This window comes from Rousettus aegyptiacus, unplaced genomic scaffold, assembly GCF_014176215.1.
Source record: "Rousettus aegyptiacus isolate mRouAeg1 unplaced genomic scaffold, mRouAeg1.p scaffold_m13_p_3, whole genome shotgun sequence".
Classification (NCBI taxonomy): Eukaryota; Metazoa; Chordata; class Mammalia; order Chiroptera; family Pteropodidae; genus Rousettus; species Rousettus aegyptiacus.
Genome location: NW_023416306.1, coordinates 18,000,259 through 18,027,005, shown reverse-complemented (window position 1 = coordinate 18,027,005; position 26,747 = coordinate 18,000,259). Strand labels below are relative to the sequence as shown.

Here is a 26,747-nt window from a genome sequence, read left to right as displayed (position 1 = left end):
TATTGTCTTATCCCATATTAAATGATCCCTTATACACATCCAGAATAGTCTGAGTGAAGAACTTCTTTAGTTTTATATATATAAGATTGGGCTTGAAGGAGGACAGTTGAGCTTTTAGAAAGTTTTATCTAACCCTCACCTAATCAGAGTTACCCACAACTTCCACTGCTGAGGCCCTTTTGGGAAACTCAGATTTTATCTGTACCAGTCAGTAGAAAATGTCACTGATTCTCCGCTTTGTACCTGAGGACCCGATGTCCTTCTATATCCATCCTCCCATTAACCTTGTTTTGATTTACTAGGTCTCACCTCTCAGATAATCCGAACATTGACATTTGTCAAAATGGTGTCGATGTAATCATGGGTTAAGCTCATACATTTAATTCCCTTTCTTCTTAAATTCCAATCTGAATGCTCAAATAGAAATGGGGCAAAATCATCACTGCTGAGATAGAGGAAAGTTAGCCATCAGTTGTCAAGGTAACATTCCCGCTTCTGCTGCTCCCAGCAATCCCCAACCAGATTTGGATAAATCTCTAAATTCTTTGAGCTCAGAGTTCACGGGACTATTGTCAGTGCTGTTTTTGTGTATCCAGTTTTTATAATCTATAACTTTGTAAAAATGTTCATAGATGTTTTGTATTTATAGTGCATCATTCCTTTTATTAGTCTCTTTATACTGATCTGTATATTGTCTTTTTGGTACTTCTCCTTTTGTCTGTCTTAAAGGCACTGCAAAGTAACACAGCATAAGTCAAACCCTTTTTTAGTATCCATGTCAACATCTATAAATTCTTCTTTCCTCCCACCTACCACATCCAGTCTTTCATCTTCTACCTCTTAAATTGGTTTTCGAATTTATCCTTTTCTTTTCATCCCTCCTGCCGCTATCCAAGGCAGGTTACTATTACATCTTACCTGAATTACTATAGTATCTCTAACTGGATTCCTGCCTCTAGTCTCGATTTCTTCCAATTATGATCAGAATGATGATTTTAAAGTCATTTTCTTGTTTACAGCCATATAACACTTTCTTGTTATCTCTTTTCTAAAGTCCAAAGTCTTGCATAATCTTCAAGACCTTCGCAAGCTGGCCCTTGCTTACTTTTTCGGACACAGCTTGTTTCATCTTCATCCCTTATGGTTCCCTCCTTATGTTTTTCTACTCAGCCATACAGAACAACTTTAATTTTTCCTCAGACATAGCTGTTCTCTATATCCTCTGGGTCCTCATGCAGGACCACTTTTCCTGTCTCTTGCCTAACTAACTTCCTTGTACCCTTTGATTCTCAACTTGCCTATGATTAGGGTATTTAGGTAACTTTCCCTGACCCATGCTGGTCTGGGTTAGTTGTCCCTGCCTTCTCCTTCCGTAATACCTTGTTCCAACTCTGTTGTAGCACTTACTATGCTTCATTGAAATTATTTTTTTTGTTTCTCTCTTCCTAGGCTATAGACTCTGTGCTGATACAGTCTGTCTGTCTTTGTCACTCTATTTCCAGGGTTTAGGCCATGGTTTTACAATGCTTAAATATATAGTTGTTGAAAGAATGGATCAAGAAGCATTACATTTGACTCAAGGAAATAAGTTAAGTGAACTAGTGAATCTCTCTAAAGGCACATATTTCTTGCTCTCACCCAGGAAACGTGACTAAAATGATTTTGAAAGTCGAACGAAATGGTTTTTACTTTTAAAATTATCTTAAATCATTCTCCAGAATCAAACAGGGCATACTTTTCATAGAAAGTATGTTTGTTTACAGGTCGGGAGATTTTATATGTAAGTTATGTAGACTGCAGCGGTCCCCCCTTATCCGCAGTTTCACTTTCCACAGTTTCAGTTACCCACAGTCAGCCGCGGTCCAAAAATATTGAATGGAAAATCCAAGTAATGTACAATCATAAGTTTTAAATTGCATGCCGTTCTGAGTTGCATGATGAAATCTCCTGTTGTCCTGCTCCATACCCCCAGGACGTGAATCATCCTTTTATCCAGCATGTCCATGCTACATATACTATCCACCTGAGAGTCATTTAGAAGCCATCTGGGTGTTCAGGTCAATGGTCACGGTATCCCAGTGCTTGTATTCAAGTGACCGTTATTTTATTTAATAATGCCTCAAACCTCAAGAGTATGCCGAAGAGAAGCTGTAAGGTGTTGCCTTTAAGTGAAAAGGTGAGAGTTTTTGACTTAATAATAGAAACCACATTCACATAACTTTTATTACAGTGTATTATAATTATTCTATTATTTTATTATGTTATTGTTAATCTCTTATTGTGTCTAATTTATGTCTTAAACTTTATTATTGATATGTATATATAGGAAAAAACAGTGATATAGCTGTAGATTTCTCATAGATACCCTATTATTATTAGTTTGTTGAGTTTTTATCATAACTGTATATTGAGTTTTGTCAGATGCTTTGTTTTTTGTTGCTTTGTTTTTTATTTAAGAAGGCAGCCCTTGGTTGACCTCACAGTTTGCCATGACCTTGTCAATTTACATTCCCTTATTTTTTTATTCTTTTTTTTACATCTACAGCACCTGGTCTTCCTAGGTGGTCTCCCATCCAAGTACTAACCAGGCCCGACCCTGCTTAGCTTCCAAGATCAGACAGGGTCAGGTTTGTTCAGACAGACACTTTGTCTCTATTGCAATGATAATGTGCTTTTTCTTTTGAGGACTGTTGTTGAATTATATTGATTGGTTTATGTAGGTTTACCAAATTTGCATTCCTGGGATAAGTTTTACTTGGTGATATTTCATCTATTGTTGGGTTCAGTTTGCTAATGTTTTATAAAGGATTTTTGCATCCAATGAGGAATATTGAGCTATGATTTTCTTAAATAGTTTTGTCAGGTTTTGGTATTAGGGTTATGTTGGCCTTCTCAAACAAGTTAGGTAATGCTCTCTCCTCTTACTATTTTTGGAAAATATTTGCATAATTTTGGTATTATTTTTTTCCTGAATGTGTGGTAGAATTTTCCAATGAACTTTTTTTTTTTTTGGAAAATATATATATTTTTTTAATTATAAAATTTTTATAGATATATGACTACTCAGATTTTCTGTTTCTTAGGTCAATTTTGTCAGCCATCAGCAGTTGAGATTTAGTGATATTAAAACAACAGCAACAACAAATCCTTTGAAAGGTTCAGAACCTTTTAAAGAGACTACAAGGACTATGGGGCAGATTGTTATAACTGAAGTCAGATGAAAGCCACTTAGACATTCACTCGTATTTGGCTGGTAACTATCAGGTTTTGGAAAAGTAACATAATCTTTTCATACTTTTTTTCTGTAAAGACATTTTTCTTAAACTTTTGAAAGAAATATATTTTCATGGACCTTCTTCATGCCGAGTGCTGGCTTAAGTCATTTTTATCATAATGTTATTTAAATATGTATTAACAGAATTTATGCTTATAGTTCTGACGAAGCTGTAAAGCAAAACAGACATACAAATGCAATTTAAGTAAAAATAGAAAATCGACACAATTCAAATTAATAACATTAATGTGATAGGGAACCAGACTTGACTCAATACCTTTTTACTATTATAATGCAGAAGGCAGTATGTATGGTAATTAGGAGAGAGTATGGCCTCTGGAGTAAGAAAGAAGTTCAGGTTTTTGCTCACCATTTATCCTGTTCATGTGACTTAGTTTACTTATTTATAGAATGAGGATAATTCACCTAACTTACTAGAATTATGATATAATTAGAATTATTGGTTTGTCACGTCCTAGAACAGTGCTTGGCAAACACTAATTGTTTAATAAATGTTAGCTGTTAATAATAATTAGTTTTATATTATTATTTTAGTGAAATCTAATGATCAGTGTTGGGTTTAATGGTAGAAAGTCTGATTCTGTATTTAACATTTCCGATTTGATTTTAATAATGTAAATACTGATGCATAGAATGTTTGTTTGCCCAACTTAATGTACACTGTAGTGATAACTTTATAGCTTTGTTTGCTAATTTAGCACAGTCAGGTCTCATACTTAACCTAAATTGTGCTAGGCAGGAGTCCTTGAGTTTCCATTTTTAATGGAGTGTCAGTTGATAACTCCGTAAAACTGAATGTATAAATCCAATCATTGTCTATATCAGATATGTGAAAATAACTATCTGAAGCTATTTTTAGTTCTCGAAAATGTATAGAAAACATTTTTTGACATGGAGCTTATCACACTGCTGAAGGGAATGAATAGATTCTAGAGACTACTTATTTTCAGCATTTTGAAAATACCTTCATTGTCTTATTGATTCTATTATGTATTAAATTTATACTGTAGTGCATTGATAGCTATTTCTTGTCATCTGGGCCTCAATCCATTTAATTACCGTATCAGCTAATTATGCTCTCATAACTACCAGTTAACATCTGTTATCTGGTTGAAGTATATTAATAATAATACTGGAAAAATATTTTAATTTATGGCACTCAAGAAAAGTTTAAGAGCCTCTTCATGAGATTGCTAGGGAATTTCAGAGTGTAATAAAAGCAACTTACGGTTAATACCTGTTGATCTTAAAGGTAGACAGTTAATTATAGAAATAAGTGAATAAGCCTGTAACAAAATTTTAAATTTTATTTATTTTGTATAATTATATATATATATATATATATATATATATATGTATATTTTAGCTTTGGGGCCTTCAGCAATAGTACTCTTTTACCAACTGTATAGTAGCTTTTATCTGGACAATACTTTTGAGTTCTACATACTTATACAATTTTATTTTTTGATTCTGCCACATTTTTACATATTCGAACTGTTACACCTTCATGTGAATATTGTGCCTTAATGTACATGTTTTTTCCTATAAATATATCATTTATTTCAACTCTTTTTTATTTTCTCATTAGCCTGAGACACTTAGAGGTATATTGCTCCACCATCACTTAGGCTGTTTTCATGATGTCAAATCATGATGCCTTTTATTTGAAAATTACTAAGGCAGACGAGAAGTTTTATATTGATATCCACTAAAAAGACTACGGCACGAACAGATTTCCCAATAAATTAAAAGTTGAGTAATATTACTTTAGGTTATTATGGACACTAACGTGAGTATAGGTACAAAGGCCAGAGGGGTGCTGAAATTACACAGCAATGCTTGGATATAAGGTGACTATTTAGACGATTTATGATATGCTTATATTAGCCTGTTTTTTCTTACACTCAAACTAAAGATAGTTAAAACATTTGACATAGAATTACAGACCTCCCAAGAATTTGTGGAGTCTACTCTGAGAAATATTGTACTGGGATACGGTACAGAGAAAATGAAGGATTCTGTTCTAAGAGTTCAAAAACCAGAGATGTCTATATTATTTTGTGGGTATCGATTAGTGATTGAATTCAGCTGTATGTAATAAAATACTCAACAGCAGTGGCTTAAGCAAGGTGGGGGGTCATCCTTCCCTATGTCACAAGGGATCCTAGGCAGTTCGGAGCTGATGCCGTGGCTCCAGGATGTTACCAGGGACCCACGCTCCATCTGGTCTCTCCCATCTTTAAGTTCCTAGTTCATGCTCCCAGGTGGACCGTCATGTTCTTGTTCCAGGCAGGAAGAAAGAGAACAGAGGGCAAAAAGGCAAAAACCAGGCAAGTCTGTGTGTCACAGGGTTTTTCCAGTGACTTCCATTTACACATCACTGGTCAGAACTGTGTCATATGGCCACCCCTATTTCAAGGGAAGCTGGAAAGTATGTTTTCTATGGAAATATTGCTGCCTCCCAAAATCGGACTCTTTTTAAGGAATAAGAGAGAATAAACATTGGGTAGGCAAATAAGCAGTCTTTGCCATACCAATTAAATAGGGATGTTAAGAAAGCTCAAAAATGGACAAAATCAGTCTTTCTCTTTTATCTGTATTTCTACTTTAACCAAAGTTATATGAAAGGAATTTAAATGAAATAAGTCCAGAAATTGCTGGAGTCTGAAGGAAAATAAAGGTCATATAGTCCTGTCATTTTTAGGCTTAGAGATAATTAGTGACTAGTCTGAGGCCACAGATGTAAGTTCCAGGACTGGAATTTGAAGTTCCTGAATTCCAAAGCATCACTGTTCTTTCCATTTACTGTGATGCTTTGTAAAATCTGGTTGCTCATGTGTTACTCTCTCCTACATAGACGAGACAGTTGTGTTTTGATTACACGATTAGGGAAAAAAATCTTCTAGACCCTTGAATGGTTACAATAAAAGTGATTAAAGGAAATTTCACGTTTCTTATTTGAGAATCTTATATGTTCAACTTGCTACGCTTGATGGTGCTACCTGTATTTATGTGTTCATTCATTCTTCATTTTTTCAGCACCAGCAATATAAGATTTCAGGAGCAGGACCATGTCTTATTAATTTCTGTATCCACAGGTAGGTCCTCATGGATAAAAAATTATATTATAGTTTCTGTCCTGAGAGAATCCTCAGTCAACCCCGGGAGATAGACAAGAATGTCAGTGATGACAGTGTAGCAAAGGCAAAGTTCCCCAAGATGATGGTTGCACAGATAAGAGAATGAGGCTGAAAGGGGATCTGGAAAGGCTTCGGTGAGAGATGGCCCCAAGTTCAATCTTGTAGGAGTTTTCAGGTGAAGAAAGAGGAGGGCTGCATATCAAACCAAAGAACATGTTTTTAGAGGCCCAGTGTGGGTGAGAAACTGTGTTTAAAGATGAGAAAACCACGAGAAATGCGGGAAAAGGCTGTGATAGTAGGAAATGAGACTTGACAGTTTGGCGCTGTGGGCATAGGCACATCACAGAGGCCTCAAAACATGTTAAAGCAGGGGTCCCCAAACCCAGACCACAGCCGTGGCCTGTTAGGAACCAGGCCGCAAAGCAGGAGGTGAGCGGCAGGCAAGTGAAGTTTCGTTTGTATTTGTAGCCACTTCCCGGTGCTAGCATCACCATCTCAGCTCTACCTCAGATCATTAGGCATAACAGCAGCAACCAGCAGGAGCTGGTTCCAAAAAGGTTGAGAACTGCTGTTAAAGGATGTGAATTTACCTAACTCTGCTGATGGAGTACCATGGAGGCTGGGTAAGGAATAGAGGCTCAGATCACATAGTTAGATCTTGACTGTTACCCACAGCTTCAGATGACCAGGGCAGGCTGAACCATATTTCACCATCCTTGGTCCTCCCTGCCCAGTTCTCCCTAGGGTCTTCCTTTGGGCAGAGCCTTTCTTGACCTTTCTACTCATGTGCTGACTGCACATACCCCATTTTGCTTTTCCTGTCCATCCTGTTGTCCTCAACTCTTACCTAGTCAAGGACTCATAACCGCTGATTCTTTTTGACCTCTGCCCACTAAGGAAAGATATACTCCTCTTTGGTAATTAGTTATCATTGGGTGTATAGGAACCTCAGATGGTGGAATGCATCAGACACATTTTTTACCTCTAGTTGTGAGATGAAAGGCAGCATTTTAGGAATTTCAGACAGCGAGGAGATGAGAATCCTGCTCTTAAGATTCGGTTAGAGTGCTGGCACCTGGCCCACCTGCTCCCTTCTGGTCTGTAGCCCGCCTGTGCCCCTGACCCCTGCAGGGAGCCTCTGGTGGCTCTCCTTCCAGTCTGTTCTCTCTTCTCTGCTAAAGACCTTTCTTCTCCATTTTTCAAATTTAGCCCCTCATTCTCTCCTTGGACTCCCCGTCGCATCATCTGTTGCCTGGCCTCCCTTGTCTGACATCCATCCTAGAATGGGTCTAAGCCTTTGTTGGCTCTGCCTCTAGTAATGAAGTTTCTGATGACAGAGGGTGAAGTCGTAAGTGCAGCCTCTTGGTTAACACAAATAAAACATTTTATTATTAAGGGGCTGACTGAATGTTTCCCTTTGTGACTTTAGACTGAAAATGTACCATGAAAAAGCTCGCCTCTTTTTAATTGATTGTTTCTTATATTTCTTTCCCTCTTTTTTTTTCTTATGCAGGCATTGTTATAACAATAAAGGAAACTAATAAAGTTTTCTCAAATTCATAACCATAAGGCATCAATCGCTTTTGCTTTTTGTTGTATTTTCTTCCAGTTCTGCTCATATATAGTAATATTAACTAGACACAGTTTTGAAGTGCATTTTTTTTTTATGCTACGTGATGCTCATAGTTCAAGGAAATTGAAGTAGTTGAGATATGAGAATATCTTGGGTAATAATGGCTTCTTATTTTGATTATTTCCCTGTAGGAAAGACACTGCTGATCCTGTGCCATGGAGGATTGCCTTCATACCTCATCTGAGAATCTGTCCAAATTGGTCAGCTGGGCCCACAGCCATGGGACAATTTGCAGCCTCATTCCTAACCTGAAACACTTGCTTTCCGAAGGTTCCCATGGGAACCTGACGGCAATGTGGGGCTGTAGTGCTGGCCATGCTTATCATTGGCCACTGACAGCTACCTGCAGAGCTGGGTCCCAAGAAAGGGTCTGTTTCCAGGATAACAGAAGTTTTAACTCTGATAGTCCCAGTATAATTGGAGTGCCCTCTGAGACACAAACTAGCCCAGTTGAAAGGTATCCTGGGAGACCAGTGAAAGCGAAGCTAGACTGTAATCGGACCAGAGACTCTTGTGACTTCTCTTATTGCAGTGAGCCCTCGGAGCTGGACGAAGCTGTTGAAGAATATGAAGATGAAAACACCCTCTTTGACATGGTTTGTGAGTCTTCTGTTACAGATGAGGATAGTGACTTTGAACCCCAAACCCAAAGGCCTCAAAGCATTGCTCGAAAAAGGCCTGGTATAGTTCCGTCTTCTCTCCATTCAGGCTCCCATGCTCAGATGATTGATGAATGCAGCAGTGATGTCATCATCAAGAAAATCAAACAAGAGATTCCAGAAGATTATTACATTGTGGCAAATGCAGAGCTGACTGGAGGAATAGATGGACCAGCCCTTTCCTTGACTCAGATGGCAAAACCCAAGCCTCAGACTCATGCTGGTCCCTCCTGTGTAGGGTCTGCTAAGCTAATTCCCCATGTAACATCTGCCATCAGCACAGAGCTAGACCCACATGGTGTGTCTGCATCCCCTTCTGTGATGTCCAGACCAGTTGTCCACAAGACTGCCAGGGCATCTCTGGCCTCACCAAACAGAGGACCCCCCGGTGCCCATGGCACCAACCAGCAGGTGGCCATGCAGATGCCCGTGAGCACATCCCATCCTAACAAACAGATCAGCATCCCTTTGTCTGCCCTGCAGCTGCCTGGACAGGATGAGCAAGTTGCTTCTGAAGAGTTCCTGCCCCACCTGCCCAGCCAGGTCTCCTCCTGTGAGGTAGCCCTTTCTCCCTCAGTTAACACAGAGCCAGAAGTGAGCTCCAGTCAGCAGCAGCCCCCAGTTGCTCCATCCATAACCACTGAGGCCATGGCACAGTGCATACCAGGTATGGCATGTGAGGTGACAGTGAGTCCCTCATTCACATACATGAGAGGATTCTGCGCCGTCAACACTTCTAAAACCATTAGCTCAGTTGGCTATAATTCAGGCCTTTGTTATTCTCAGAAAGATAGAAATAGTGAAAAGTATTACATTCAGGGGATCCTATAAAGGAAATTCTGAATTAAGGCCATCCATCCAGTTAATGTACCTTAGGGCTGAGAGGATAACTGTAGGATCATGCTGTTGATATTGCACTGCTAGATTTAAGGTTTGAGGTGAATTTTTATATAGTTATTTTTGAAAAAAATTTTATGCTGCCATATTAGCATCAAGGTGTTTGGTTGCTGCATGAAGCCGAAATGATGTAGGCATATAATGACAATAGACCTAATGGTTTTCCATTATTATTTGTCTGAACCAGCTAGGTATTTCTATTCATTTTAATTGATGTGACAGTTTAAACTGCGTTTTTTAAAAAGCAACAAGCCTTTCTAAAAGAAGTATTTGATCTCTTCTCAAAATTTAAAAGATTCAGCTTTCATTTTTGGAATACATGAGTCTAACTGGAATGGATTGAGAGGAAAGGGAAATAATTATATGGGACCCATATCTGTAATTCTAATATTCTTATGTTCTGTAATTTTAACATTCAATATTTATTTAATCTGGGTCATTATTATATAAAGGGAGTTTCAATGTCATGCTTTTATTTTAGATTTATGATTCAAGTCTAATAGGCCAGAGGTTAGAAACATAATAGACATGCAGAGAAACAGTAAACAAATCCATGGCACATTTTGGTTTCATTTTAGTCCCTCTCAAGAAAGTCATGTATTTGGGGAAAAGCTTCCCAGAAGTCTGAGGTACCTGTGCCTTTAGCCTGTAACTTCCTGGAATTAAGTTGCTTAATAAATATGCTTCCCTGATGTCATTGTCAACTTTAAGATCACTAAAGGAAATCTGTGATTTATGATCTTCCTAAAACAGTTATGGTATTATAATAAAAGATACAATTGCAGATATTCACATCTTGATTCAAAATTATGCTTTTCAGTTCATTTTATTTCACTTTAAAATAATAACTTTCTTGAGATGTAATTCATATACCACAAAAATCGCTCTTTAAAAAAGTTTATGATTCAGTGGTTTTTGGTATATCCAGACTTGTGCAGCCATCACCACTTATCTAATTTCAGAACAATTTCATCACCCCAGAAAGAAACTCCATGCCCATTAGCAGTTATTCTTCCCCTCCTTCCAGCCTCTATCAACCAATAATCTACTTTGTGTATCTGTGAATTTGCCTATTCTGCACATTTCATGTAAATGGAGTCACATTATGTAGGCTTTTGTGATGACCTTCTTGCACTTAGCATAATTTTTTTAGGGTTAAGCTATGTTGTAGCATATATCAGCATTTCTTTCCTTTTTATTGCCAAATAATACTTCATTGTACGGGTAATACCATATTTTTTTTCATCAGTTGATGGACATTTAGGTTGTTTCCTTTTGGGGGCTATTATGAGTAATGCTGTTAATAACATTTGCGAAAAAGTTTTTGTGTGGATGTATGTTTTCATTTCACTTGGGCAGTTACCTAGATGTGGAATTGCTGGGTCATATGGTTACTCTCTGTTTAACTTTTTGAGGAGCTGCGAAACTATTTTCCAAAGCAGCAACACCATTTTACAGTCTCCCCAGCAATGTTCAAAGGTTCCTGTTTCTCCAAATGTTCAACAGTACTTGTTATTTGCTATTAAAAAAGCTATAGCTTTCCTATTGGATGTGCAAAGTAGTATCTCCTTGTGGTTTTGATTTACATTACCCTAGTAACTAATGATGGTGAAATATTTTTTCATGTGCTTATTGGCCATTTGTATTATCTTTTCAGAAATTCAAATACTTTGACCATTTTCTAATTAGGTAATCTTTTTTCTTGGTGAGTTGTAAGAGCTCTTAATACATTCTGATCATAAGTCCCTTATTAGATATGGGATTTATAAATATTTTCTTCCATTCCATGGTTGTTCCTTCCTCCCTCCCTTTCTCCCCCCCCCCCCAAGGTTTACTTCAGTTATTTAATAACAACATGATCTTCGGCTCATTAGACACAGTGTTATCTTTATTAGGCTGGCAAAAGTCTTTGTACTAGGATATCTGATTCTTGCCACATGTAGGATGTAAGTAGTACCTTTTCACTTAAATAATTGTGAATCTGATTTGTCTCTCCCTTACTTTTTTTTTTTTTTTGTAAAATAAGAGAGTTAGCCTTACAGTTTTCTATATTCTCACTTAATTTATACTTGAGGGTTGAACTCAGAAATGTACTTTGCAAAGTGGGTCTGTATACGAAAACAGCTTAATAAGACTGTCATTTGTGTTGCACACCCTTCCATTAACTTATCCCATGCAAAGCAAGATTTCCTTGCATCTGCCTAGTGGATAGTAAATGAGACATTTAGGCCTTTTACTAAACCAGACATGAGCTATGCAATTATTTTGGAGAATAAATTCAGCCTATTGGAAAAAATACTTTAATCTATTTATTGTTGTATAGCTTACTTATTTTTAGGGTTCCCCCCCCCTTTCTCTCAACGAAAGTATACTTTTTATGATAGCCATAAAAAGCAAGCATGGCTAAGGATAGCACATAACATATACAGCCATAAACTATGATTTGGCTTTACTCTCACAGGGAGGATTGGTTTAGCTTGGAATTGAACCTTCAAGAAAAACAATACTGAAGAACTGGTAATGGGAGTTTCCTAAAGAGTGATTCTGATATTTTGATTCCTTGTTCTGTGGAAGAATATCATATCGCTAAGATATTATTAGCTTTAGAGAAACATTATTTGGATTAGAAACATCAATGGGACAAATAAAAATCTGATTGGCATTTTTCTATTGGGAGAGATATATAACGTTAACAGAGTCCAAACTATGCTTTGTGCTATAAAAGTTTTATTTATTTGTATTTGCATATTTATTTGCAGTTGTACTTAAATGATTGTACTTTAAGTTTTATTTGTTTTGTATATTTATAATAGTCTTTATTCTAAACGTAGATATATGAAAAATTAACAATTCAGCACATCTAAATATTTATGAATAAATATGTACAGATGGACCTTACATAGTTAATATGTATAGCATATTTGGGACTAGGCAAAGAAGAGAGGTTCTGAAAGAAAGAACCGAAAGCAGAATCAGGTACATTTAAAACAGATGCTGTATAAACTTGAGTCTGTATCAAATCATTGTAGAAATAGTACATATCTTTGAATAATATTTTTTAAATAAATAATTTGACAAATGGCTATTGAGTAAGCCAGAAACAAAGACAAATTGTTCCATTTTGTTTGCTTTTACTGATGCCATTTAAATTTTATTCCCCTCAGTGGAAAATCCTCCTTATTTCTGTTCAGAACTAAACTCACAAAGTTATAAAATATTAATCAAGGTGTGGATAACATTAATTTTCATCTCAATTTTGTCATATTGCTCAACCCAGATCTTGGCAAATAGTAACAAGAGAACATATGTTATTAGAAGAATTATCAATTATCTCCTAGTAGTTTAGATTCCATTAATTATTTGAAGTTTTTAATTTGGACATTTGTCATAATTTTAGATCTCTATTACATCATAAGTTAGGTCTTTCTGTGTATATTTCTCACATATACACACACGTACACACCACTTATCATGATACATAATTAGTGCAAGGATCCCTTTTATTAATCAACTCTTATATCAGAAGCGTTATGGTAGCAAGCAATCAGCTTTTGCTGATTGGTAATGTTTTTTCTTTTGAAAATATACATCTTCGTCTTTTTCTATAGATCATTTTGTTCTTTATCTATTAGAAATATTAACTCATAGTCTACCATGTGTGTTGGAAATACATATAATATCTGTTGGAAATATGTTTAATTAACCTTTAATTTTGTCGATGGTATTTTTTTTTCTTTAGAGTGTTTTAATATCCAAAATTTTAAAAATTCAATTTATTTCAAGAAAAACAAAAACAATTCACCCATTTCTCCCAACCTTCACCCTACTACCTCTGGAAACCACCATTCTAGTCTCTGCATTGTGAGCTTTTTAAAAAAATATATGTATGTATTTTAGATTCCACATACGAAAGAGATCATTTGGTATTTGTCTGTCTTTATCTGACTTATTTTCTTGGCGTAATGTCCTTGAGGTCCATTCATGTTATCACAAATAGCAAGATTTCATTTCTTTTTTATGGCTGAATAACGTTTTATTGCACACGCACACACCCGCCCCCTAAACACCACATCTTCATCCATTCATGTATCAGTAGACACTTAGATTGTTTCCATATCTTGGCTATTGAAAATAACATTATATTGAACATAGGGGTGTGTTTATCTTTTTGAATTAGTGTTTTCATTTTCTTCAGATAAATACCTAGAAGTGGAATTGCTGCATCATATTGTAGTTCTGCTTTTAATTTTTTGAGGGACCTCTATACTGTTTTCCATAGTAGCTGCACCAGTTTACATGCCCACCAGGAGTGCATGAGGGTTTCCTTTTCTCCACATCCTCACCAACACTCTGTTATTTCTACTCTTTTTGATAATAGCCATTCTGTTAAGTGTGAGGTGATATCACACTGTGTTTTTGATTTGCATTTCCCTGATGATTAGTGATGTAGAGCATCTTTTCATGTACCAGTCGGCCATATCTATGTCCTCTTTGAGAAAATGTCTATTTAAATCGCCTACCCATTTTTAAATCAGATTATTTAGGTTTTTTTGCTGTTGAGTTGTATTTTTTGAGGTATGAGTTTCCCTAATTGTTTGAAGGCTATCCTTTTGACCTCTGTCTGTCTAGCATACTGTCATCTTTTCTGCCTTTGGTATTTTGCTTAGGAAATTATTTCCCTTCTTCGAATGAGAAAAATATTTACCTGTATTTTCCTCTGGTTCTTTTCTAGTTTTCTTTTATTCTTCTCCCATTTGTCTCCTTTATTTTTTCACAATTAACTCTACAATTAGAATATATTTGGGGGTGGAACCTCACTTCAGTCTTTTTACAGGTAGTCAAATGTTCCAACATCATTTATTGACTTATTCTCGATCTCCAGTGAGTTGATTTGTATACCATATTTTGTTTATAATTGGGTCTGTGTCTAGATTTTCAATTCTGTTTTTATTGATTATCTTTTTTCTTCTGTTTTTTACTATTTGACTATATTTTATACAAAGCAAAATGCATTCAGAGAAAAAGAGCGGTGTAGTTTGAGAACCAAATGCAAAAATATAGGTAAAGCACTAAAGAATGTACCTGAATTTTGATAAACATTTAATAAATAATAATTTCCACCATTTTTATTTTCATTATCACTGTTATTGTTGTCATTATTAGATTCCGCTCAGTACTCTTAAACTGTGAAGTAGATTTCGGTTTAATGCAGTTATACCCATTCAGCTACTATAATGTAGTATCATCTGAGAGCTTATTAGAAATGCAGAATTTCAGGCTGTACCCCAGACCTACAGAATCAGAATTCGTATTTTAATAAGATCTCCAGGTAATTTGTATGCACACTGAAGTGTAAGAAGCAGTAATCTGGGGAGTGCAGAATCCACATTCTAAGGCACATTGTTACTTCATCGGGCCACCCAGTACTCTGAACACTTGCCGTGTGGGAGAATTTCATTCTTTGTGCATTTGTACTTTCCCACTAGGTTCAGAGGTTATATTCCTCCAAATTCTTTGTTCAAAACAATGAAAGCCCAGTCTGGCTAGTTTAGGCAGAAAAAAATTTAAATAAAGGAACACCAGTAAACTTGCTTTCCAAGCTTATATTTCAGTGAGGACAGTCTTGTGACCTTAGTCTTTGCCAGTGGAATGCACCCACACCAGACTCTAATCAGAAGTACCTGGAAGAATGTTTTGCAAAATAGCAGTCAGTTTCTAGATGCAGCAGGAACAGTATTCCAATAGTAGTTCCAGAGTTAGAGGCCCAAGCTAGAGTTTTGGTAGCTGGGTTGTTACTCTACCAGATCGAATCTGGTGTGATTGGGCCATTATTTGTAGATACCTTCAAGCCTGATTTACTGGTGTTCCAAGAAATTCTGTGGCCTTCATTAGGTTCTTTTTTGGTCTAAACTAGTTAGAGTGGGCTTCATTGTTTTAAACAAAGAATCTGGAGGAATATAACCTCTTCTAGGTATTGCATGAAAAATAAAATAATTTTCTTCTTGCCACTAGGTTCATACTTTCAGCTAAATAATTGACATCCCTTTGGTGAGTAAGCACTGGTACCGTGATGCCCCGTATTGTGTGCTCTCTTGCTGTACAAACTATACAAGCCACCCATAGGATGGTGGGGGTAGAGATAACTTCTCCTCACACTCAACCTTTCCTCCCTTCCCAGTGGGAGTTTTTGCTGATCTATGTCCATTGTAGGGAGTGGTTGGCCCTGTAGGTGGCACACTTCCTGAACCTAGAATGGGAGAAGGAGGTACTTATGACTTTGTTTTCCACCCAGGGATTTAAGGGCAGTTCTGAGGAATAAGAGTTGTTCTCGTTGGAACTTCTTACCATGACGTTGAATATTTATTAAAACGTTAATTTTGAATATTAGTTTCCCCATCGGTGTATATTTTTCCAAGTCAATTCACATGATACTATTTCCTGAAGCAATCTGTTTTTACTTCTTTACCATTTCTAAATTTGATCTCGTGTGACAGAGGGATCGAACAGCAAAATCACCAGGAAGTAGCCAAAATGAAGATGTTAGGAATCTGGACACTGACATTTTGTATTGCCTAATATGTTTCATTTCTTTTCTTCCTTCTTGCCTTCCACTTCTTTCTCTCCTTGCATAATTTCACCCTTGAGTTGCCATTGGTAGTGGTGACAATGTGGATAGTTTAGTCAGATCTGGTGAAAGGAAGCATGCTTTATTTTATTAGGCCTCTTAAAAAAAAAGTTAATGGACTAGATGCTTTTACCTAATTTATTCTTGTTCTCCTCTGATAATACTGAGAGAGACTTTAATGGAACTTAACAGGACCCTTCTCTTCAATCCCAGTGCCTTGCACGTGGTACACAGATGGCCATCATGTTAATGATAACTAACTACAAGAACATATCCTAGGGAAAAATTATGTACCTGGTTCCAGGAGTTCCCGAAACTTACAGCTTGATGTTAACAACATCATCTAAAGTGATGATCTTGTTTCATTCGTTCATTCACCTAATTGGGCAGTGAAGAAATCAGTCCTCCTCCATTATGATAAGGGACTGCATGTTCATAGGAAGAGAGAACAAGTCAAAACCTTGATGAAATTATAGATCCCTAATGTGTAACGACACCATGAGCCTTTTCAGATCTGACCTGTCATCACCCCTAACCATAACCTTTTGGAGGCTACCTGCCATCCTTCTGCTGAGTATCACAGGTCTCATTATTTCTCTACTTGAAGATCACCAGCTCTTGACTCTCCTACTTGAGTGTCATAGGATCTTCTGTCCCCTAAGTGTTGCAAAGCCCTTCCACCTGGTCAATCAAAGTGCAGAGTGGTGGTTGGGGTTATCTTAGGTTTTATCATGTACAGTAGAAAGCCTGTAATCATGATGCACTTAAAGAGCTGGATGGAGATGGTGGTCTTTAGTCCTTGGCTGGTCAGCACTTTTCTCCTTCCTTCCAATGCAGTCTTAGGAAAGAGAAAGCCTTGGTTTTAAAATAGTGATTTTTAGCTTTGTTTTTGACACTGGTGGAGAGGTATGGGGAGGGGATATGTGATTAAGTACAGTCATTCTTTTAAAAAAGATAAAGAATCAACTATATCATTATGTCTTTTCAAAGTATTTAGGTTTTTACAAAGACAGTTTTACCACGGCAATAATAAAAACCCATTATAACATATATACCTTGTTATTATAAATCTGTAGGAATTAAAATGGAATGGTCTGACACAAAGATAGACAAGTAGAGCAATGGAACAAGATAGAGAACTCAAACACACCTACACACTCGTATGGGAACTGTACATGAAAGATGTCATCACAAATCAGGAGGAGGACGAACGGGTCTATGAGTGGTATGGGATAACTGGTCACCCATGTGGAACAAAATAAAATTAGATCTTCAGCTCACATCAGACATGAAAATAAATCTCATTGAAAGATATAAATATGGAAATATAAAACTTAAAACTGATGGAAATATTGTGGAATGGCTTTGGTGTCAGAACGAGTTTTTTAAACATGAGACAAAAAGCACAAACCATAAAGGAAAAAATTGAAAATGCTCAGAGCCTTAAAATAAAAATCTTTTCCAGGACAGGGGATAGCATAAACAAAGTTAAAAGATAAGCAACAATCTGTAAAATGATTTCAGTGTGCATAACCAGAAATACACATAAGTAGAATATATAAAGATTTGCACAAATCAGCAGGAAAAAGGTCAAATAATCCAAAAGAGAAATGAGCAAAGGAAATGAAGAGGCATTTCTCATAAGAGGAATCCCATATAGTTCATAAATATATGAAAAAATGTTCCACCTCATTGGTAATCAGGGGAATGCAAATTACAACAACAATAAAGTACCATCAGAAAGGCAAAAAATTATTTAACTATCCTCGTTAAAAGTATAGGAAAATAGGTACATGTTGGTGGGAATATAAATTGGTACAACCACTTTGGAGAGCAGTTTACAATATCTAAAAAAGTTAAATATGTACATATTATATAACCTAGGATTTCAATTTCTAGGCATCTGCCCTAGAGAAACCTCTCTCTATACACACACGCGCACACTTTTGAGGAAAATATATATTTTTGAGGAATATATATATATATAGAGAGAGAGAGAGAGTAAAAATGTGCAGTGGTGTACAGTGCAACTTTGTGGTAACAAGGAAAATATCAGTTAGCCTCAATGTTTGTCTATAGAGAGATAGATAAATTGTGATATGTTTTTCAGTGGAATATGTGTGTCAACCAGATCTGTATTTATTAATATAAGTAAATCTTGAAAGCAAAGTTGCAGAATGATAGAGTACTGTACCTTCAGAAAATTACTACGTATTGTGTGTTACACACATACACACACAACACACATAATCATGAAACGTGGACTGAGGAGACGCAACGGATGCATGGTAGTGGTTGCCTTTGGGGAGGAGGGGCCACGAGAATGGGTACACAGGAGACTTGAGCTATACATATCTGTAACATTTTCTTTTTAAAACATGTAAAAAAAATATGACTAAATTTAACTTGTTAAATCAGAATGACAGGAACATGAGTTTGTGTTGTACAAGAGGTAATATAAGCTCAGTGCTTAATTATGGAAATCCAGACGCACAGTTACCAGGATTCACATCCCACCTCTGCCATTCATTTTCTGGGTGATGCTGGCAAGTTTCTTAACCTCTCCATGGCTTAGCTTTCTCAGCTGTAAAATGAAGAAAACATATCTGTTCTATAGGGTTTTCATGTAAGAAATTAATATATACAAAATCTTCAGGCTCTTAGTAAGCATACTTTTAATATTCTGTATACCTTTCTGTATATTTTAATGTGATGACTTTTAAAAGATAGACCGCAAAGCAAAAAATTGATGGTGGAATATTTATATCATGACTTTGTTATTTTTATTACTGAATATAGAGTTTTTTTTGTAAGAAAGCAAAACTTTACAAACATTATCTTCTGGTGTACTTGTTTAAGGACAAAGAATTTGAGAATTATTCTTAACAAATTTCACTACCATGGCTTTCCTCCTGTGATTATGATGGGATGCTCTCATGGGGAATTTCTTTTAAGATCTGCTGGAATAAATTTAAAAACACGGAAACAAAATGTCATCTATTATCCATACAGCACTTTTATTTCCAGGATCAACACTGCATGAATTCCATGAAGAAAGAGATCGTTTCCTTTATTTTATTGTTGGGAAATAAGGCACGCGTGCGCGCACACACACACACACGCACGCGCGCACACAAAATAACCTAGATAATTTGCTTGGAGTTATAATAGGAAGAAACTTGGTTTCATACTTATTAACTAAGAGGGATAGAGTCTCTGCTCTACACCGTAGTCCCTACCTCTGCCAATCCTGGTGTAGGAATAGCCTCTAAACTAGTGATCGCTTTCCCTTTTTTCATTTTCAGGTCATACCTATCACTTAACCAGAGTTTAGGCTGCTAGAATATGTCCTAACGAGATCATCTATTTTTTTTTCCCGAGAATCATTTTTAAAAGGACCCACAGTTTAATTGAAGGATTCACTGTGTCAGGTGCAGGGAGACATGTCTTAGGCTCTTTTTCTACTGAGCATCTGGACACATCACTTGCACTTCAATTTATCAGACATTTTTTCAGAGTCACCTGTATGGCAGGGCTGATAAAAATACAAAGATGAATGTCAAATTCCCCGCCACAGAATATCATGGTTTAGAGAAGGACGCAGACGAAACAGCCACTCCAGCTCCAGGTGGGTACAGAGAGCTATATAAAGAGCAGTGGCACATAAGTGAGGAGCAGTCAGCTCAGCGGGGACACAGGGAAGGGTATTTCAGATTGATGGAACAACACAAGCAAAGACATTAGAGCATAGACGTATGCAGACTACTTAGGGAAGCAAGGAGTAGAGTATGGCTTGCGAGTAGATTTCACAGGGGTCAGATTTGCTGCTGGAAAGTTGGGCGAGAGCTGTCTGTGCATGCGTGTTATAATGTCACAAATGTCCTATGTGGGTAGTAGAGGGACACGGTTCATTATCTTAGAAGAACATACCGGTTGCAGTGAGAGAGCAGAGACTGGGACACAAGCTATTTGATAAGGTATTACAGTAATCCAGATGGGGAATGACAGTACTCCTCAAATGTGGCAACAGTAAAGGCACTGGAGAGGAGACAGAGGTTGATGGTTCAGACGTTAGGAAGTACAGACCTTGATGACCTCTGAGCGGCTTCTTGGTATCTCTGTTGCCATCCTCATGTTCTCTGTCCAAAGGCACCAACACTGTTTTAGGTAACACCGAAAGGTCTTCACAACGTAAATATCTGCAGTGAAGTCGTAATTCTCTCTGTGTAAGATAAAGCAGTGTTAGGAATTTTGCAGCATGCCATAATCATACTGCTTACACTATAATGGGAGAAAGATGTCATAACACTTCCTCTCTCAAAACATCCCCAATTAAAAAAAAAAAAAAACGAACAAAGATGCTGTTCAACTGTGAATGACTTTGTAAACTAAATTGATTGCCTTTAGATAATACATTTATTAAGGCTGTTTCTAGGATGATATATGGCTAAAAGTGGTTAAATGAATAAATTAAGCCACAGTGATAAATGGAAAATGAGACTTTCTTAGCTAGACATTAAATGTGCAAAGGCTACAGGCAACCCATTCCACATCATAATTTATTTGAAACACTTTCTACTCAGCTAAAAATAACATGAGCCTATTTATATTAACATCGTAATCTTGCTTATTTTTGCAGACAACTAGTGACCTATCTTTTAATTCTAAAAGATAGTTGTCTGAAAGGCAAAAATAGAAAATTAAGCTAATTACTTTCTGCTGTACAAATGTATAATTTTCTGAGAAATTATTAGTTTTAGCTTTTTCTTCAATGCTTGCATATCCTTATTATCACTTGTTTTAATATTTCACAAGAAAGTCTTCCCAGTTAACTATTTCTTTAAAATAAAAGCATTTTTCTGTTATGCCAATGAAGTAAAAACTGTTATTTATATGTATTTAGAAGTTCGCCTAAATAGACCTGAGGCTTACAAATTAGCAATATGTACCCAAATACAGCAGACTTAACAAATAGCCGTAAACCTCAGGATGTAACTTTCTTTCAATGAATTTGGATTTGACTAAGACTGCTAGGAAGCCAGGAAGCAGTTCAGAACAGAAGAGGCATTGACCTCGATTTGCTAGGCTTTGGTAGTCTTTGTGGTACGAAAAGATGAAACAATGTACAATCCAGAGCAGACAAATCGGTGTCAGAACACAAAAGTCGCAGCTTCGGTGTCCCATGATCCCTTTTCCTCTTCCTCAGAGAAGCAGCAGCCTCCCCCATCTCCTCCCTGAGTTTCGTGACCATCTTGGGTCTCTGCAGGGATGGGCAGAGTGCAGGTGATCCACTATAGTTTAGGCCCAGCAATAATTTTCAATATAGATCTCATTTATGTAACTAATGACTTGTGTTCCCAAGAGGGTATTAGACTCAGAAGAAGTATTTATATAACATGGCAAAAATGATAAATGATGCCTCTATGACTATAAGATGATTTAAAGCTTCGTTTTAGGTGAGAACAATGATCAGATTTGCAATCAAGTAAATCGGATTTAATGAGTGATGCACCTTAGTTTATTGATACACATATCAGGCTTATTCTTCAATACTGCCTTAAAAACTACAGGATTGATTTCTTAGACAAAAACAGTATTTATTGCCTTTTTTCAATTTTCTTTATTTTTATCAAGGTAATATGTGTATATGGCAATCAATAAAATAATATTGGTGGACAATATTATATACTTTTGTTTCTTTTATGAATGATTTAACTCTTTCATTACCTTTCTAATATTTGCTTATGTTATTAAAATACATAAGTACTCAATAGAAAAATTAAAAATAATGGAAGCGGAAATATGCTTTCTCAACCTAAGATATTAGTGTCCCTATCTTTTCCTTCCACTGTTTTTGCCTCCCTCCTTCTTACGTCGTCTTAACTTCACACGGTTGTCAGTATTTTCATTCTCTTTTGTGGCCGTAACTCTTTTCTGCTTTATCCTTAAGTTGACTCTAAACATTCAAAACCAATTTATATTATTTTGACAGTGTAAGTATTGTTCATAGCTTTTAGTGTTCTAAAATTGAATTTCTTTCCATCCTGATAAATTTCATGATATCTTAGTCACCAAAAAGAGAATGTTTCAAACAGTTGTGTGAATAAATGACTTAATCTATATAAAGAGCTTAGACCAATTCCTGATACAGAGAGTAAGCCCTCAGTAAGTATGTCCCAGTATTATTATTATCACTGTATTTCATTGCATCTGAAATGTCATTGATTGTTAAGATGTACCATTCTTTGATGTTCCACAAAGAAAAAAAGCATGCTACCAATTAAACTATAATCCCCAGGAATTGTGAGACTAATTTCAGGGATGTTAATATGTGAAGTACGTCATACAATCAATGAAACATGGTGCTGTTCTAGTTTGGGATAGGGGCGGTGTATGTGTGTGTGTGTTCCTAAAATTTTTAATAGCACTTCTTAACAAAATAGCAGTGTGCCCTTATCATGTCTGTGTGATCCTCCCAAGATAACCATGTTGGGTCTTCAGTCTTCCTACTGCATTTTGGACTAGTTGATTTAATGTGAGCCTGAGGTAACTCTTGTACCCTGAGGTTTCTCCTCGGTTGTATCCACTGTTCCCTAAATTTTGTTTCCCTCTATTTTTTCCTCATTTTGCTGGAGTCCATCAAATAATTTCATGAGAATGGATAAGTGGAAAATAAACTTTGAGTCTTTAAATTGCTAAAAGTTTCTTTTCTCTAATACGATTTTTAAAAGTTTTCCTTTAGCATTTGTTCCTTTTCTAAGGATTATACTTATGGTAAACTCTCAAATCTCTTTGAGAATTTTAATTAGGAAGTTTTTAAAAAAAAATTTTCTGTCCTTGAATTATATTTTCCTTCGGTTTTCTTGTTCCTTTTTCTTTATCCTTCTTTTTAATGATGCCAGTTTTTTCTTGATGCCTAGTCTAATTGTTCACATTTAAGAACACAGGACAGGAATCTGGTCTTGGTTTCTTCTGCACCTTTTACATTTATAATTACTGTGCTAAATTATTCTATGTAATAGTAATTGTTTTCCTAAAATTTTTGGTAGCATTTCTTACCAAAGTAAAAGTGTGCTGTTATTCTATGTAATAATAATTTAGCGGCATCTCATTGTTAAGAAAAAAGCTTTATTTTCCTGTTTTGCCTATACTTACAAATGAGTAATAGGAAGCTAACCAATATAGAAAAATGATTATTGTATAGTGAACTTTTCAAAATATGTTTTGTTATTAACTGAAAATAACATCCTTCTATCCATTAGGTTATTACTTCCTGGATGAAATTTAATGAATATTAATAGCCTAACTCTGAAAAGGAGGAAATTTATTAGAGTTTTATGCATTTCCCTTTTTATGTTGTTTTCCTTTGCTTTATGTGCCATACATCTTTTGTTTCAAGTTGATTAATAATTCTTTTTGTGTTTTTGAAAGTCTTGTGCATTTCAGTAAGAGATGCCTTCACATTTTGATCTTTACTCATTAAGATATGCAGTCCCATAAACTGAATGCAAATTTAAAGGAAGAAATGGTTTCTAATCAAATTTGTTATAACTATTTCTACTGTGATATAGCATTTCATCTCAAATCTATCAGATGCTACATCATATATTGTGCTTGAGCTCTCAATCATTGAAGCTATGGAATTTTGACAAACTTATGAAAAGTGCTCCTTAAATACTCAGTTCTGACTGACATGCTGATGAACTGTTAACAAATGTTGATTATTTTACTTCTAAACTCTTCAGTGGGCAGGGTCATATGCTGGATGCCAAATAACAATAAAAATAGTACTTATAGAGTGCTTATTATCTCAGTAATTACTCATGGAACTCAGTTCTCACAACCCTCTGAAGTTAGGATTATAATTAACTCCATTTTACAGATGAAAAAACTAAGGCTCAAATGGTTGAACTTGCTGGAGGTAAACCAGTAAGAGGGTGATTCTGACCTGGACAGTCTGTCTCCCAAGTTTGTGCTCTTAACCACTGGGCTCACTTGTCATGACGATGCTTCCTTTACATGTTTCAGCATCTTTCCTATTAGCACTTAAAGTCTTGTTTTAGGACCTAGACCTCAGTTTTCTTAATTTCTTCAAAAACTTCGTTGCCAAAAATTCTAGTTTTCACTCTTTCTTTTCTAGTCCCAATCTCCATCTGCTTTTATTTCTAATTGTCCCAAAAAGAAGTGATGAAAGTGTTTAACAGTTAAGGAAACAAGCAGACGTGCCTAAAACAATGCCTACCATGTGGTAGTGTAAATATATTTTTATTGAATGTTGAAGCAACTATGCAAATAAAATTTGTAGAAAGAAAAAAGATAACTTTCATGTCCTCTGCTTTCTTTTGGGAAAACTCTCTCAGGCTGCTGTGTGGAGAACAGTTTGGGGACAAGACTGGACATAGGGAATTCTCAGTAGCTAAGAAAGGAATTTCTGTGTCACCAATAGATAATAAATCCAATACCAAATTATTATTCAAGCCTTAAAAGTCTATGATTTCAGATGATCAAAAGAAATATGTCAGAAATAGTAACTTATTTAGGCATTACTGTGTTAACAGTAACTTTCTTCTTGAACATAAAACTAAAACAAAGCAAATTTCCAGAGGAAAATAAATCACAAAAGAAAAATGAAGTGTATAGTTAAGATGCAATGGACTAGACTCTTGGTGATTATAGAATAATATTATAATTAAAATTTCAAATCAGATATACACCAAAATGTATCCAATGGCTATTTTTGGAGCATAAATTTATAGGCAGCTTTGCTTCATTATCTGGGGAAAATTTTATATTAAACATGTATTACTTTTATGGAAAATGAGAAATTTTATTAGGGGAAATATACATGAAATAATCTTTTCCTCTTGTGAATAGTCACCCTTTAACTATCTTTTTTATTTATTCAAGGTATATTTAAGAATATGTAAACTCACTGAGGTGAAATGCAGTCATGGCTAAATTCCTGAACTGTGTAAGGATTAATTTTTACTCCTGAAAATGATTTAATATTCAGTGATATTTTACTTAAGAGTCAGATGTGAAAACAATGCAAGAACACATCTAGGCTGATGAAATAATACCCCTCTAATAGTATTCTTGCTACATAGTAATGGAGTCATCAGAGAATAAACTAAAAAGGAGAGCCATGTGTGCAAAACTGTCTTTATGACCGAAACTGGAATATGTAAATGTCACATCTGGAAAACCTAATGGCAGCAGCTCACTATGTATTTTATGTATTACACCAGCAGCAGATACTTTATATCAGAAGCTACTCTTGATTCAGTATCTCTGGCAGAATAACAAAAAAGTGGGGGAGAAATCTCTACAGTCTCTAATAAGCCCTATATCAATGCGTACTGTCAGATTCTGTAGAAAATTCCACAGCATGATTTATTACATTAATTACAGTCATGTGGGTTTCATGCTGCTAAGCCCGAAAATGCAGCCACATTCTAAAGTTGATTTAAAATATATTTTGGCCAAGATGAAAGTGCTTCTTATTGTGATTAATATAGTACAATATTTACTTTCTCGTTCTATTCTTTTGCCTTCTGAATGCTTAATTTCTTTTCTGTGACTTGCAATTAAGTTTAAAATTTGAGAAGCTTCATCTAGTTTTCATTCATTCTTGTCATCTGGTCTCATTTTTGCCTCTTTGTGTCTTATATATGAGAAACGTGTTTTAAGTTTTTTTCCTTTTAAGCAAATGTGGCTAGCCTAGATCTGTCCCTAGCTAGCAGAACTGACTGCAAGGCTTGTTAAATTACACTTGGGCTCTTTTTAAGTGGGGGAGCAATTGAGAAACCCTCAATTTCTTAATTGAATTTTAAAACAGTCTTAAAAGAATTCCACGATTATACCCTCGTTTAGTACTGTACCGAATTCATACAGTCACATAATGTCTCTTCTTACAGTGACACAATGAGCTTGTCAAATTATAGGATTCTAGATCATGTGGAATGAAAGGTCTCCTAAGAGCTGTTTTAGATGTAGATATTAATTCCAGTTGTTTACATATTTTTGCAACAGGAAATGTTCAGTTATGCACAAATGCCTAACAAACATTGGTAACATTTGTAGATCTGGCTTAGGAGAATTAGCAAGTATTTGCTACAAATCATTGGTAGGTACACATTTCTAAGCAGTGATGTGTTTAAAGAGTTGAACTGGATAATTTATGTGCCCAATACTGAGCTAAGTGGTTTGCTTTCTTATCGTAATCAATACTCATCAACACTTAAAAGATAGATACAGTTATTATTTTGTATGCGCATTTTACAATTGAAGAAACTGAGGCCTAAGTTTAAAAAGCTCACATAGATTCACATAGCTATTTCAAGCAGCAGAGCTGGGATTTGGACTGCATTCCCACTGGCAAAGCTCGAGCCCTTAACCATTTGCTACACTACCTATGTCAAATGCCCTAAAAGGGACCAAATGAAATTAGCTTTAAGAAATTATTTTTGGCAATTAGAAAAACAGTGTTGCACCTAAT

General features: G+C 35.9%; 1 protein-coding gene across 5 annotated transcripts in view; it reads left to right on the top strand.

The window, feature by feature from the left end:
* The window catches only part of KIAA1958 (KIAA1958 ortholog), a 107,154-nt gene that overhangs the window by 44,032 nt on the left and 36,375 nt on the right, over positions 1-26,747 (top strand). For 4 of the 5 annotated variants that reach the window (XR_004956352.1, XM_016126326.2, XM_016126322.2 and 1 more), the window contains exon 2: positions 8,200-9,394. Coding sequence is in view for 4 of the 5 variants with exons in the window: in XM_016126326.2 (XP_015981812.1) it covers positions 8,224-9,394 (1,171 nt within the window). In the remaining variant the exon portion in view is untranslated. Of the gene's footprint in view, positions 1-1,972; positions 2,177-6,334; positions 6,394-8,199; positions 9,395-26,747 lie in introns of all 5 variants that reach the window. The other variant, XM_036239534.1, reaches the window with a different exon arrangement.